The sequence below is a fragment of the Lathamus discolor genome, chromosome 5, assembly GCF_037157495.1.
Source record: "Lathamus discolor isolate bLatDis1 chromosome 5, bLatDis1.hap1, whole genome shotgun sequence".
In the NCBI taxonomy this organism is placed as follows: domain Eukaryota; kingdom Metazoa; phylum Chordata; class Aves; order Psittaciformes; family Psittacidae; genus Lathamus; species Lathamus discolor.
Window position 1 is genome coordinate 20,954,338 of NC_088888.1, and position 16,522 is coordinate 20,970,859.

The 16,522-nt window shown below is 39.4% G+C and overlaps 1 protein-coding gene across 4 annotated transcripts in view; it reads left to right on the plus strand.

Annotated features, from left to right (window-relative positions):
• The window catches only part of DAAM2 (dishevelled associated activator of morphogenesis 2), a 199,882-nt gene that overhangs the window by 116,437 nt on the left and 66,923 nt on the right, over positions 1-16,522 (plus strand). For all 4 annotated transcript variants that reach the window (XM_065680033.1, XM_065680032.1, XM_065680031.1 and 1 more), the window contains 2 exons: positions 5,008-5,082; positions 11,487-11,581. In XM_065680033.1, the coding sequence (XP_065536105.1) occupies positions 5,008-5,082; positions 11,487-11,581 (170 nt within the window). The remainder of the gene's footprint in view (positions 1-5,007; positions 5,083-11,486; positions 11,582-16,522) is intronic.

Sequence of the window (16,522 nt, forward strand, 5' to 3'; positions counted from 1 at the left end):
AAACTAATGTGATATAAATTATGGTGGAAATAAGAGTCTGTTAAATTCAGCGTCAAATTGGTGTCTGTTCCTAACTCTGCCAGTGATTTCCTGTTATAATTATCATGTCACCATATATGTCTCCCTGTCTCCATCTGCAGGAAAGGAACCTTGTACAGTTGCTGATTTTGTGGATGCATTTATTGTTTTGACATGCTCAGGTTTCCAGGACATGCTCTAGAGAAATGCGTAACATTGTTTGGTGTCTGTTGCTGCAGTAAAATACCAGTGTATCATCACTGGAAACTGAAAGCCCATGCTCACCACAAAAGAGCTTCACTGCAGGCAGTAACTGCTCAGGCTTTCCCTGTGCTGTTTCTTTCAAGGCTGAAACCATCTTGAAAGAAGCACCCACCATATAAACAGTGTCTTCCATTTTCATGATCCACTCAGCCATTTCCTCATGATTTCTGTAACACTAGTGTTTGGTACTTCTTTGTAGAAAGTTTCACAACCATGGCAGTGGTCTGTAATTCCTGATTATGTCTGTTATAGCAGTGTGTGTATTGCAAATGCTTGCCCTACTAACATGGCATCTACTAAAGGTCTCTGCTCACTAGAGAACACCTTGCCCAATGGGTCAGGTCTCCCAGGATTTGCAAAAAGGCTTTCAGGATCAGCTGAGCTGTACACACAGTACTTTGCTTTACTTTGTTTCATTTTGATTGGTTCGGATGGTCCAAATATTTGCAGAACTCCATTAAGTCCTATTTAGTATGAAGTCATAAGTTCCACTTTCCACCAAGGCATGGAGCCTGTCCAAATTAGTGTCAAAGCCTATATAATACCTTGGCTATATTGCAGGCTTGCATAATATCAAGACCCTGTTTTCACAGCAGTTACATAGCTGTTACTCCATTGAAGAATGATACGGCCTCTTATAAAGTCCACAAGCTGACGCCTGTTTTTTAGTGTGATATTTACACTATTCAAGGAGCTAAAAGAAGGCTTTGCTTTAATAAATTCCTTCAGCTTATGTTTTCCCTTATACAGATGGGTTATTGTTTCCAGGTTTTTGATACCTATGTGGCTTTTTATATTAGGGACTCGTTTTTTTGTTTGGCTTTTTTTTTTTTTTCTTCCTTCTCTGTGCCTCCTGGAGGAAGGGAAAGGGTTTGACATTATCATCAGGTTGCCTGGCAGTTTTCTCTGAGGTTTTATTTGAGGGTCAAAACCCTCAAACAAAAACAAACAGCACCCTGTTGTTGCTCCCCCCATACACAGAGACCCCACACACCCTGAATTGCTTTCTGTTTTCAGCTTATCTCCACTCTCTGAGAGGAAACATGGTATAGCAATTGCTTACCATGGACAGAAATCACATAATTAAGGCAATGAAATATTTTTTTTTCCCCTCAGTGGCCCTGATGCTACACTTGTGAACTCATCTTTCTTTCAAAAATGTCGCCCAGCCATTGGTATAAATAACACTCTGCAGCCTAATGATGTCATGGGGCTGCTTAAAAATCTGTATGTTCATCCTGAGTAGATTTTTGGTGCTTCATAGTGGAAATAGAGTGCCAGGGTTTAAGTACATAATCACGTTTATTCTACCTAAGTAAAACACAAATTCTGATCTGAGCAGGGCGTGTGAAGGACCATTGAAATTAGATGGACTTTCCTGCTTAATATGCTTCTGGGCTGAAACAACTTCAGAAAGAAGGGATGGTGTAGTGGAGTATGTGGTAAAACTTTTTTGACCTCAGCAGTATACAGCTGTGTGGGCTTTAGTTCCAGAAAAAAAGATTACACCAGTACAGGTTGGGGGTTGACCTGCTGGAAAGTAGTGAAGGGGAAAGGGACCTGGGGGTCCTGGTGGATAGGAGGATGACCATGAGCCAGCAATGTGCTCTTGTGGCCAAGAAGGCAAATGGCATCTTAGGGTGCATTAGAAAGGGAGTGGTTAGTAGGTCAAGAGAGGTTCTCCTCCCCCTCTACTCAGCCTTGGTGAGGCCGCATCTGGAATATTGCGTCCAGTTCTGGGCCCCTCTGTTCAAGAAGGACAGGGAATTGCTTGAAGGAGTCCAGCGCAGAGCCACAAAGATGATTAAGGGAGTGGAACATCTCCCTTATGAGGAGAGGCTGAGGGAGCTGGGTCTCTTTAGCTTGCAAAAGAGGAGACTGAGGGGTGACCTCATCAATGTTTACAAATATGTGAAGGGTAGGTGTCAGGATGATGGAGCTAGGCTTTTTTCAGTGATATCCAGTGATAGGACAAGGGGCAATGGGTGTAAACTGGAGCATAGGAAGTTCCACATTAACATCAGGAAGAACTTCTTTACTGTAAGAGTGACAGAGCACTGGAACAGGCTGCCCAGGGGGGTTGTGGAGTCTCCTACACTGGAGATATTCAAGGCCCGCCTGGACAAGTTCCTGTGTGATGTACTGTAGGTTACCCTGCTCTTGCAGGGGGGTTGGACTAGATGATCTTTTTAGGTCCCTTCCAACCCTTGGGATTCTGTGATTCTGTGATTCTGTGTTCCACTGAAACAAATTTTCTGCCAATTTTAATTAAAACCAAAACCAAATGTAAGACTGACACACTCAGAGTTCAGATCAATTTGTAGTGGGTGAAGAATGGTCAAAAGCAGGATACACCAGGGAGCTTATACTATTTGCCAAGCTAATCACTTATGCAGATATATTTTAGGGGATCAGAATATTCTGACCCCCACACCCACAGAATTTAAAGGGGAAAAAGTATTGTAGCTTATTTTGGGATATAAGGGATGGATCCAGATAGTCCTTAATTTACAGGCATTTGTTTCTTTACTTGAAGTTCAAAACAGAGGCAGAAGTATAGAGTACATATGTATTACCTCTTCTGGTGATGTTCTTGTCACCTGTACTCTGCAAACAATTATAGCTGTTACTTTGACACTTATAGTTCTATGGAGAGAAAAATTTCAGAAAGACATAAAAGCACACCTAGCATTTCAGATTAGTGGCTCAACCTGGTTCCCTGCAGAATGACCTTCCTTCACCACCCCTAGATTACCTCTGCATCTCTATTGTTCTCTTTGGTGGATAAGATTATCTTATAAACATAATGCTGTATTTTTCTATTGTATGTTTTAATTTATTTCTCCATCAGCAAGGTCAATATATTGACTTCTGCATGAGAGATTAAGGTCAGCTGAGGGTTATGATTCCCACTGGATATTCTACACAGAAAAGGGGCAGCAAAAGGCAATCTATGCATTGCATGTAGTGTGGCAATTCTGGCTGGCTGTTGCTAGGGAGTTGCATATTCCTATAATGTAGCATATGATATGGATTTGAGTCCATCGGATTCCTGCTGATTGTGGCCAGGAGAAGGAAGTGAGGAAAAGCAGCAGAACTTCTCACTTAATTTGAGAAAGGTCACCTTGTTCTTAATTGTACCATTTATTATCATGAGGTGGTGTGTGCATAGAAACTGTGGGTGTAGTTGGGATCTCTTGCCACTTTGCCAGCCTCTCATACTTTTCATACAGTGGTAGTCTACTATATGATGCTCTATTTAAATCTTTTGCGCTTCTTAATTGTTCATTTGGATACAAGGGCTGAATAAAGAGTTGTGATCTGTGTAGGATGTGTCTGTACTGTATTCCTTAGCTATATGGGGACAAAGCTCTTTTGATGGTATTGTAAATGGACATACCTTTTTGTTACCTGTTGAAAGACCAGTGGAATGAAGAGACGGGAAGGAAAGATCAAAATCTCAGTCATGACTTTGTTTTTAATTCTAAATATGAAGATTTTTATTTGTGCAGAATTGTTGTCTGGTGTTGGTATGTAGCCTGGCACGAACCTGCCAGGTAGCAAGATGTTTTATGAATGTGGCTCAATAGGGAGCATGTAGGGCTATTTCTGATCTCTAAACCAGAGAGTTCTGGAATATCTGAGGTACTCCAAGAGACCTACAGGTATAGTATTTTTCTGTATATCTTCTAGAGTAACTTTTCTGGTGTGAGTAAACATTCATAGAGAACATTGGCGAGATCCACACAGTTGTCCTGCATCTTTGTGCATCCTTAGGATGATTCAAGTGGTTCAATCTCTTACCATATGCTAGGAGTCTTAATAAGAGTTATCTGTAGTTCATAATAGGAGACTAGGATTCTAGAAACCAACCCTTGTTTTGTCATTGACCATTACACCTATCTAGAAATAAATAGACCTATTACAATGAAATCTAATTTTCATTGAGTGGCCAAGGAAAAAGTAGAATTGGTTCCTGAGTAGGGGTAGGTCTCCTTTTAGAAGGTGAGCTTTGTGGTGTTTAGTCTACTGAACATATCAGGTTGATTGGGAGATAGAGACAGATTAATGATGCTTTGTAATTAAGGGGATGCTGTTCTGCTCTTTTGGGTGCTTTGAGGTTGTGCTGAGTGGAATGGACTGGACTGGATGGGAATGGACTAGAATGGAATAAACTAGTCTAAATCTCTTTTTGGTTTACCACATCAAAATGAAGCATTCCTTTGGTTTCTTTTCAGGTTTCTTGATTTATTTTATTTTTTCCTCCATAGCAGATGTTAAACTCCTTTGTTGGTGAATCCCACCATCACTCTAGCAGTAGAGGCAAAATAATTTATACAATCTCTCAGTATAAAGCAACAAAATTTAAACCTGATATCTGTAAATGGGCTATCCTTCTACTTGGAAACATAGTATGTTTCAGGGACTGAGGTTTTGCTGCTTAGATGCCAGAGATAACTGTGTCTCCATCAACCTTTATCATTCTGCGTTTAATAACCTTAGCTGAAGGGGATTCTTTTTATCCGGCACACCATGTTGACAGTGCTAACATTACACTTTCAAAAAAGTTTGTAATAAATGCGACACATCTATGTGCATTATACAAGAATATGTGGGGAGATACCACAATAAAGAGCAGTGCAGTGAAGAATCACAGGTGGTTCTACAGTGGTATGTAATCCTGTGAAGGCTCCTTTTGTAACCTTGTTTAACTTTCTGTTTCAGGAACAAGAAGATCCTAATAAGCTTGCTACCAGCTGGCCTGATTACTACATTGACCGCATCAATTCCATGGCAGCAGTAAGTTACCTCTCCTGCAAAGCAGGGAAGGTTTCCTACCGTAGAGAAGTGTTTCTCTAGGAAGATGTCTCCAGAGAAGAAGTACGTTAGCCCAAATGCATGACTAATTTAAAATAGGGCTTCTCAAAGAAAGATATGTGTATTAAGAAAGACCCTTCCTGCAGCAGAAGAAGAGATTAGAAAATACCATAAGCATTTCCAGGTTTTATTTCTAAAATACTGAGCACTGAAGACAGTCATATTAGATTCTGGAATGAAAATTCAAGAGAATATCTGATGAGAAAAGTAACTATTTGAAAACTAGGTGAAGTTTTGTCTTGTATGTTTTCAAATTGATTCCTAACTACAAAATAGCACTGGGGTTATTAGGTTAGTAAAAGAATTAAAGAAAATATAGTTGTTTATGATATCTACTTATTACCTAAGAGCAGGTAAATAGAGGAATGTAAGGCTGTAACATCTGAGACATCAGATACAAGCCAACAAAATATTTGAGGAAAACTTTCTTCTGTTGTCCTCATTCAATAGTTAATAGTATGTCTCTTCCTCTGAATCATGCAGTAGAGATGGTCACCAGCAGAACACCACCTGCAGATAGTGTCCACTGATCTCCTTTGATATGGTAACTCTACAGTCAAATCTTGCCTCCAGTTATTCATAAGGAATGCCTACTCAGCTTTCTTTGACAGTTGTGCAGAAATGATGATAGAATTCCGTTCTTATCATCTTAAGTATCACACCTTGTTTGTTTACATAGGCTTTCATGTTTGATTTCTAAAGGCTTTTCTGCACGTATTGTATTGTGGTTATGAGCTATAAAATAATTCCATAAAAATAATGTCCTAATGGATGCTAAATGTGTTAATACTGATGCATTTCTTATGGTAAAATATGTCTTGCTTAGTAAAAAAACTTAATCAAGATTTACAAGTTGTTGTAACTCATTGTAAAAAGATAAAAGCTGCTTTCTTCTGTTAGTCATGAATAAACAAAATGATCACCTTTCTTCATGACAGAATTTCTTATGGACTGGTTTTGAGAAAAAAGATTGAGCTTTTATGACTGGCATGGCACTATGCTTTTATTTCCTGACTGAACAAATTTGCTCTACAAAAGCCATTAAGGAAAGAATGAGCATGAAACCTTGCATTCTCACCGAGCCAAATACTTCTGGTAGGATTTGATCCAAGGCATCTTGAATCCGCTACAAGTTTTCCAGTGATTTCAGTGACTTTTGGATTGCTCTTTAAATGAACTTGATGTAAACCTGGATTGAATATGTACATACTGCTGTTGTAAATGTGGAGCAGTTCCATGGAATGAGACTATACTTTGGCCTATGTTTCTAATTTTAAACATGTTTTAAGAGCACCAATAAACACCAGCCCTAGTAATGTTGTTTGCGTGCCTCAGCGCTGAATGATTGGTAACCTTTTATTTGGCTTAAAGCCTCATGATTTACTCTTATGCTTGAAGTGTTGAGAAGACACACTGGGGTTAAAACCCCTGCTTCTGATTTAGCACTTAGTTGCTTCACTTTTAGGCAGATGAAACTTAGTTGAGTTGATTTCACAGGAATTGTATCAGTGGAAAATTGGAGTAATACAGCTGAGAACCAGCTCCAACACACATTAAAAGACATGTTCTATTCATTATTATTTAGACCTCTGAGATTCTTACCTTCCAAACTGTTATTTTGGATCCCTTATAATTTCAGACCTAAATTTAGTGCTAGCATTATTTTAATTTTTTTTTAACTGTGTCCGAGTTTAGTTGGCTCAGAAGTAGTGAAAGAAAAACATGTTTCATGTTGCTTCCTGACACTGTCTAGTCTATGTCAGTTTGTGTCTCCTGGGTACTATCAGGTATTACAATACTTTAATTAGAAATAGTGCAAGAAGTATTAGAGTTGAAGTGGTAGCAAAAATCACAAAAGTGTTAGTTTAAAATGCCTTAAGTCCTGTTTTATTTAATAAAATTTAATCTTTGCATCTCCTGTGAATTAACTGCATGAGAATCTTTGTACATGCAGATTTTACATCTATATCCTTTTGTTTAATATATGAAGCTCTTTTTTTTTATATATTAGCTTGGCAAAAATGTTCTTTCTACCTGCTGGTAATATGGAAATGGCACCTTTATCCTGCTGATATCATGAAGCATCTTTCTGTGGAATTCAGCAGGCCAGGCCCCCAGAGCTCAAGGATCTTTTTCTCAGAAGATCCTCTGCAGTGTTACTCATCATATTTGTCCCTCATAGATTATGCTTGAGAGGAATGTGATGATGCCTGACATGTTTGACATTCCCTACTTGTAACCTTAGACCACTATGTTAGGAAGCACTTCAGGAACTGTTAGGAACCACTATATCAGTAATTGCAGATTCCTCATCCAGTTCAAAAAGCCATACATTTTAAGCACAGTTCTGTTCCCACAATTATTTCTGTTGCTGTGATTTCTAAGATTTTAATAGTTTTTAAACCCAGTTCTCAGGAAAGTGTAAGACAGTAAAGCTGAATCTCTTTACTAGTCAGCAGTGTGCAGTTCCTGTGGAGGGACTGTCCAATCCTTCAGGTACCCTGACTGAAAGGAAGGAAGGGGACAGGTAGATCATTGGTAGACTGTCTTTTAGACCAGTCCTTAAGAGAAAGGGACAGCTGCTAACAATGTCTGATTTAGAAAGAGGAGCCTCCAAATTTACTCAGGTCTCTGATGTCTACATGCTATAGATAATACTGGTGAGTATGGACAGATTGTACACCCAGTTAGAGACCATTTCCATTATCAAGGTCATTGTCATCTTCTGCTGATTCATTAGTACACAAAATTTCTTTTCTTAAAAATGCAGTAGCTGCCCTGTTAATCACATGTACAGAAACCTCCCTGTGCTTCTCCTGCCCTCTTCACCCCATGATACTCTCTGCTTGGCAGCACAAATAAACACAGCCTTCACTTCACTGGGGAGGAAAACTTCTGATAGCACTGTGCTACTTTTGTGAGCTTGGCTGCATATGTGTTTCCATAGAGAGACTTTCAGGTGAACAGTAGTTGCAGATCCAGCTTTTCTGGAGAGATGGCTCAGTCAAGAGTAGGAAACAAGGGGCAAGAGTAATAAGGGCCTGCTGTAACCAGGCACTTTTCCTTGACTCAGAAGGTGTTTGTTCAGGGCAGGGCAGCTTCACAGGATATGAAAATGTATATTTTCAGAATTGAACAGGTGGATGGCAATTGTCTTCCTCCATCTGGGTTAGGTGACATCTATGTTACTTTAAACTTATTTGCTTAAAAGTTCAGGTTTTCTAAATTACATCTACTTGTAGTATATGATTCATAGCTTATTCTTTTAGTTCAGTCTTGGTGTAGTTAGAGATGTGGTGCACCTTGAATTTCAACTGTCTTGTTTTCTTTGAAGAAATGTGTTAAAGAAAAGGTATTATCCAGATATATCGTAGGAGGCATGCAGTACAATATTTTTTTCCTCAAATTTTGATCTTGATTTTACATGCATTTGTTTATGATCTGGAAATGATTTCAGTAATGAGAACACTGTTAGTTATGATTTTAGACAAGATTTAAAGAAAGAGCTTGGATTATAATGAGAAATCAGAACATCTGGGTTGCTTTTCCACTATTTATTTTATTCGCTTTTTTCTTTTTTTCATTTCATATGTGTGAGACTCTGAAGTAAAACTAGGCCCATCATAGAGTGTATTGCTGATGGTACCTCTTTACCCTTTTTTCCTTTTTTTTTTTTTTCTCTCTCACATATACTGTCATTATAGTCCTATATTTTTCTTAGCAGCACTTTAGGGAGTGACTAGCCATTAGGATAAGGTGTGGGAAATAATCCATGCTTTTAATAAAATATTTAATTGTAAATGGAACCAATTTTCAAATTTATTATTTTTCAAAAATAATTTCTTGGACTACCTGAAGTTTTACCCATTAAATTCCATGTGAATGATTGTTTTCATAAATTCATTAATTTCTCTGAGCTGGTGAATCAAGCAGCGGGATCATCTGCTTTCCTGGGTGATGGACTTACAACTTTAAATATGCAAAATGTCTTTTTAAAATATAATTAAAAAGAAGCCTTATGTATACTTGTTTTTAGGGACCAGGTAAGGGCCTCACACTATTTTGTTTCCGATCCCTAGTATGTTTGGTTAAGTGTTAGTAACTAGCTGCATCCTAGCACAGCAGACGTTAGTCCTTGGGTGCAGTTTGTAGTTCAGGAAAGCAATTCATCAGTCAGCCACATTAATGAAATCCAGCCTCAAACAATGACAGTTGCCTCCCCTCTGGCTCCCAGGGACAGTCATGTTTTCTATAATTCTTGCCAAGAAAGCTATTTCATAATGCAAACGTGTGACCAGTCTGTCTTTAGAGAGGGCAAGAGGATTTGAGTTCCTGGCCATGCACAGGAGTGAGAAATGAATGGCTCTTGGCTGCCTGCAGCTCAAGAAAAGGATTTTCTATAATAACCCTCTGTTGTAAAGGCAGGATTATTTGTATTTGTTTCATTTGGAAAATGGCCTTTTTCACTCTGAACGAAATACTGTTGAGGACCTTCCTACCATCCATCTGCTTTCCCTCCACAATGGCTCAGAGGAGAAATTAAGCTATTGGAGGAAGGGGAGCCTTTCAAAGGAGCATTTATGGGCCAAAGGAAAGATGAACAGGTGGGCTGTCACCCAAGAAAATACAAATCAAGCCCCAAATCACACCCCAGGACTCTGCCACTGAGATTCCATAATGCTTGTTCAGGATTTCTGTTTATTTTTCAAAGAGAGGGATCATATATGGCTTGGCTTAAGCATTTCAATTTATGTTTCTGGCTGTTGGGGGATGCTGGCAAAAGATAAAACATCATCAGCTCATTTTCCATCAGTAGCACTCTGTCATTCCATTAGGGCAGGAAATAGCTTGCTTTATTACTGAGTGAATTTGACTTTAGCGTGGATCAGAGAGAGGACCCCCAGAGTTAAACACATCTCCCCCTGCCAGCTGTTCAGCATAAGGCTGCAATGGCATATAGCCAAATGACCACCCTCAGGATCTGGCATATGTTGGCACCCTGTAGTTTGCAAAAGCAAGCAACATGGGAGAACTTCCAAGGGAAGTGAGGTGTCGGGCTGGTGGCAGGGGGAGGGTTAAAGGAAGTTGCAGTGAGAGGGAGGTTTTCTTTGGTGCTTGCTAAACAGTAAAAAAAGGACTTAAATATTTTGCTGTAATGGGCCATAATTGTAGCTACTTAGATTCCACCACAAAGATGTATAATATCAAATATGTGATAGATGATACTAGTTTAATTGGGTTATTCATTTGAGAAGGGGTTCAGAGCTGCTTTCCAGACACCACTGAGTGATATCCCCAGGGAGTCCTGCCAATAAAAGTCATTTAACCTCTCTATTTTACAATTAAAGTGACTAGAAGACACTATATAGACTAAGAATTTCCAGGATTGAGTCTTGACTTTCTACAGTCACACATTAAAGTTGTGAGCCTGTATTGTATGTGTGATGGACACTGAAGAGTCTTTCTTCACATCACAAAGTTGCAGTGGTGCTGAGAGGAGATCAGGATCCCTGATTTCCTGATACACCACTTTTTTTAATGGTATTGTCTGAGAACTATTTTTTTGCATGTATTCCACTCATCATCTCTCACTCCAATTTACCCCAGCATCTTCAGTTCCAGCTGACTGCAAGCTCTAATTATCTCTGGCTTCATAATGGGGGGTAATCTAGTCTCTGTGTGCTTCAGTTTGCTAGATAAAAAACAGCGATTTTATGATGCTCTAACTTTTTGTAGCAAATGTTCCTAATTAGCAAGGCCAAATTGCATAGGGAAAATCAATATCTTAAAACAAGTGGTAGCACAGGGAAGGAAAGTCAGACTTGTAAGTACACAAACTGTGATTTCAGGTACTTACAGGCTGTTTAGTCACTTGAAGAAAGAAACTTTTATGCTTTGAAATCTGACACGCAAGTCTATGATTCTTTTTCTTTTCTGTTTTCCTTCCAAATACCTCCAGCCATGTCAGTCTGATAAAAGATACTATGTCTTCCTACAGACTTTGCTTCACGTATCCATAGATCACCATAGCTGATCACTGTTCTAAATCAGGTGCTGTTTTCTGATGGCGTACTGGTGTATGTTTTTTGGTGGGGTAATCTGAGAATCCTAGTTTGGCCAGTGTGACAAAGCAGTATACTGCTGCCAGTCCACATGAGCAGCCTCATCTGGATTCAGTTTTGTAGCTGAGGTGTTGCTTTCCTGGTGAGAGCTCAGCAGGCACCTCTGCATGGGTTGATGGGTTGGTGTTTTTCATAATTCTTGGCTTGTCTCTTAGCTTCCAGGCAGCCCGAGCTTTCCTGATTGTCATCTTCTATTCTGAACAGATGCAGACTCTCTATGCTTTCGATGAAGAAGAAACAGAAATGAAAAATAAAATAGTTGAAGACTTGAAGACAGCTCTACGGACTCAGCCTATGAGGTAATGTTGTTTGTCTTTCATCACAATTCACTGCTTCCCTATGGTCAGATGTGACACAGGAGAGAGTGGCAAGGACAGAAACCTCACTGTCTCATCTCACACAAGCCTCTCTGATATTTCAGACAATCCACAGAGAGCCTTGTAGACCTTGGTCTGAACCTGCCTAATTGGGAGGGCACATTAATGTTGAAGCACGTAACTTCAGGAAAATAAAACACAAAGTCTTCTATGAAAAACCACATATCTGTGGCAGATATGTACGAACACATGTAATGATTATGAAGATCAGATTGTAGACTTCATATCTGAAGTCTGAACATCCCATGTACATCCCATGTAATTTAACTTTAGGAAAAATCTGCTCTGAACTTTGAATTTAATCTTCCCCTTATCTTTATGTAATGTGAACTGTTTGGTACAAAGCAGCTAATCCATCTGACATCACCTGGTTTGGCATTCTTCCTGTTCTATGTGTAACTGTGCTGTAGAGAAATGTCAAGAGAATTTATTGTGTACTGTGTCTTTGAAGGTAAGGTCATCTTTGTTTATCTGTGAACAAAGCTCTGAACATTAGCTAGCTAACTAACATAGAAACTTTTTCCATTGAACAGTTAGAAGAGCATTGTGCAGAAGCAGTAACTGTAGTTGATATGATCTCAGGAAACACTTGGTCAAAAAGTGTCTGAATGCCTTTGATTAGGCCAAAATAGGCCAAATGCGTTTGCATCCACACTGTATTGAAGTCATAGTTTCAGAGAGCTTCACTGATGCCTAAGCATTAGGAACCTCACCAACCAAATAAATAAATAAAATTATATCAAAGAATTTGCATTACGGTAACTTTGACTTGAAGTAAAGATATATTCTGAGACTTCTTGCAGAGCTAAGTGCTGATTTTGCTTCCTCCCCTTCCTGATGGTGAAAAAGTCAACTGCATGCAGCTTCTCACCTTGCAGCAAGTGAGAGGTAGAACACATCCGCTTAAACCTCAGCTTCTTTTACCTCCTGTTGTGATGGCCTGTAAGAGCGCACAAAGCCAGGTTCTGATGCTCCTGAGGCATAAAGATTCATCAGGCTTTGGTAGCTTTAGTATATGGGTAGGGTGAGTGCTTTTAATGTGGAAGTGGAGAAACAGTGGCCTATATTGAGACCTAGGCCAAGGGAATAAGTGACTCTTCGATCTTGTCTATCACTGTCCTGAGTCAGAGAACACAGTAAAATGCATCCAGACTTTATGTTAAAATGGAAGCTGCCAAACTACCAACTCACAAAAGGATTTTAAAACAAAGTCCTTTGCTGCTGAGACTTGCTGTAGCAACTCTGTTACATTAAAGTGGAACTGATTTGATGCTTACTCTGTGAAAGCAATAGCTTTCCTTGAGCATAGCCATGGCAGCAAAGCCTCTCTGCTGTGTCCAGTTGAAACACTTTGGTGGCCACCACTGGTTGTTCTGCTGTCATTTTGAATAAGACATCCCCGCCTCCTTATTGAGAGCGAGGCAATAGAGAAGAAGAAAGAGAAATGTCTTTTGCTCAAAGCCTTGCAAGGTTTTCTTTCTCAGACCTGTATGGCTTCTGATGGATCCCCTTGACAACAGCCTGTTGCTTCATCTGTTTATAATAATCCTAACTAGCTTCAGTATAAGCATCTATGAGCTGCCCTGTAAAGTGTTTGCTTCTCAATCGCTGGCGATGGTTAGGGGGCTCTCTTTTTTTTTTTTTTTTTTTTTTTAATAGTTAAGCCAAGCCAAATTTTGAGTTAAGTACTATGTCTCAACTAACTTCCAGTGACTCAGTTTGTTAGCTGCCAAATGGGCTGCATGCCAATGCCTGATCAACAAGCCAATTTCTTCTTGATGGAAAGGTTGCAGTAGGGAGGCCCTCAGCTCCATCAAATCCCTCTCATAAGCACTATGATACCCAAGCCTTCAAAATACTAGTCTTTGTAGTTGAATTTGGACATCAAATCCTATTTTCCTTGCCACTTCTGTTCATCAGGCCTCTGACGAAAATGGAGACATAAATTCACACAGGATGAGCTGTCTGGAATCCATTTGTGGTGGTAAGGTATACAGGGGCTCTGACCAAGGATCCTCTGCTTGAATTCTCCAATCTAGAGGAATTAAAAGAAGAAAAATGCATGTGTTTGGCTCTGTGTTTTATTTTACTGTAGAACCATGACTCTTTTAGTAGAAAATGCAGAGTAATGGTATTAATCTGTGCCTCTACTCCAACACCTGAGTTCTAACAGCAACAAAAATTGAAGCAGACCAATCCAAAACCAAGTTCCTCTTCTCTTTGGAGAAAAGGTGATAGAAACATCCCTGGGCAACTAGTTGACTCCCTCTGAGCAAGTGCATTTTGTTCTGGTGTTTAAGAGCTGCCCTGAAATAACAAAGCCAGATTACATCTCAACATGTAGGAACAACCCCAGACTTAGAGAAGAAAAACCCCACATCTGCATCTTGTAAGGAAACACATTTTCTTTTAGGTTTGTAAGAACTTATGACTATAAACAAATGTGATGACAAACTGTTGGACAGAAGCACTGAAAGAAGAGCTTTCCTTTTGGTATTTTAGTGCCCCAAAATGAAAGTTCAGAAGTGCAATAAAAGTAAAAACTTAAAGGGACTGGAAAAAAAATAAAAATCAGGTTTTGGAACCCCAGAAAAATACCTCCTTTAGTTTGATTCATCACTAACTCCCTTTGCTGTCTGCTTTTCTCCTTTTGTTTAATTTGGATTTACCTCCTGTTATTTTTGTTTAACTTAGCCATCTTGCATTAAGTGCATACTGGAGATGATCATCTATGCATCCAGCAAGCAAAATCCATTATGCTGAATTTGTCAGCAGTTCAGTAGTTGTCAGGATTATGCATGCCCTCTGATTCAAAAATTGATGCTGCAAGGAAATATAGCCTTGGCTGTTAACAGTGTGTGAAAATCCTGCTCTCTGCACACCCATGACATATGATCCTTCTTTCTGAGCTGATCAACACTCTCAGGGAGGCTTTTCCTCCCCTACATTTGGTCACTGCCTCTTAGGCTGCTGCAACTGCATTTGAATGAAAAGTTTGTTTCTGGAGCTAGCTAACCCATTCTGATCAGCACTCTCTAAAATTTGAGAGGCTAAGAGACACCCTGACTTTTAAAGTGTGCTAAATTGGTCAAGTGAGAGTCTGAGGTGAGGTTAGGCTTTAATTTGCTTGTTTAGCACCTATTAAAACACACCCTGCTTTATTTAAAACTTGAGCTTTTGGATGTGTTAGCCAAAATGCATTGGCAAACATGCGTAACTTTACACCTTCTAGTCTAGAACAAGACCTTACTTTGCAACATACAGGATGTATAGGATGTCAGTTAGCTATACATGTGTATATTGTGGGGAAGAAGGTACTTTATGTGTATGAGTTGGGTTTGCTTTCGCACATGAACATGCACACACACACATCCCTGCTTACAGTCATACAGATACACAAACACCAAACAGTGTGAAGACTGTTGCTCTCAGCCTGTAAGCTAAACTCCTCCTTTTTCTCTGCTGTACACACATTTATGCACACACCTTCCCACACTGAGCAGATCTTCATACTGAGTGTGTCTGTCGGCCCAGAAACTGCTACTGCCATTTCTTCATCTCTTGCATGATTTCTGGCTTTTCTGGAGAATAGGAAACTGAGTGGTTTTGAAAAGAAAGATTCAAATCATAATTTGGTTCCTGCTTCTGATGTCAGCTGAAATAGGGAGGTAGTTGGATTTGCTTCCTATTGAGTAATGCAGATTAGTGTTTGCTCTCCGGACTAGGAATAGTACAGGAAAATCCCAACATTGTTTTAACTTATGTCATTAATCAAGGTCTGTGATACACACCACTTTCCTGCACATGCCTCCTTTTTTGAATGACCTCACCCAGACAGTACTAGAAAAATTGCTCTGCAGTGAATTTAGTACGGGATTGTACTTAATTGGGACAATGTGACTTTTGTGTATTTACAATTTTTCTTTCACATTTTCATTACAGCAGGCTAAAATACATGAAGGTTAGATTGTAGTAGCTTGCATGTCTCAGCATCAGACCAGGTGTTCCATCCAACAGTATGTTTAAGGGAACTGTTGTTCAGCTGCTTCTTAAGGATGTTTTCTTCCATCAGTAGATCTTCATATTTTCAGAAAGGCATCCATAGTAAGTCTGCCCTCAGCCCTGGAAGTGAAAAGAACAGCAAAACATCTGCTTTTTGGGGTTGTTGTGTTGTTGATTTGTTGGTTTCTTTTGCCACTTCCACCCTCCTTTTTTTCTTTTTTTTTTTTTCCCTCCCCTAAAAGATGGAAGAAATAGCTAAGGTATAGGATGTATTCGTGGAACTGTATTTTGGAGGTGAGGAGGAGTAGGAGAATTTAAATTAGTCCCTTCATAGTACAGGCAAAGAGCAACTCTGCTTTTTAGGCCAAGGGACAGAGAAATGCTCAGAAGCCATTGGCATCACATTGTTTGATAACATGTTGAGTTTGCGCTTATTTTGGTTCCAAATGCATCCTTTGCAGCAACTCTTTTAGCAGTGAATGCACTTATTTCAGTCATCTTTGTCATGCTAGCAGCTAAATGCATTACAGAAACTGAACTAAGTTTTAATCTTTCTATAACTGGTTTAAGTAACAAACTGCTTTGAGTGACTTACCAAATTCCTGGTGCACAATGTTGATCCCACACTCCGGCCTGTAGGCAGAGGGGCTTTTGCTCCTGTGATCTGTTAGAGAGATAAGATGACACATCCAAATAAAGTGTAATCAGACCTGTGTGAAACTTGGCAGATTGTCTTAGTGGGGTTCAATTAAATCTTGTTTTCATTTTTGGTGCACATGTGTTCCTGTATGTGCTTGCCCTTACTCTGATATTCACTTTGAAATCCAATTTTGACCAATACCCAAACCTCAGACTGAAACT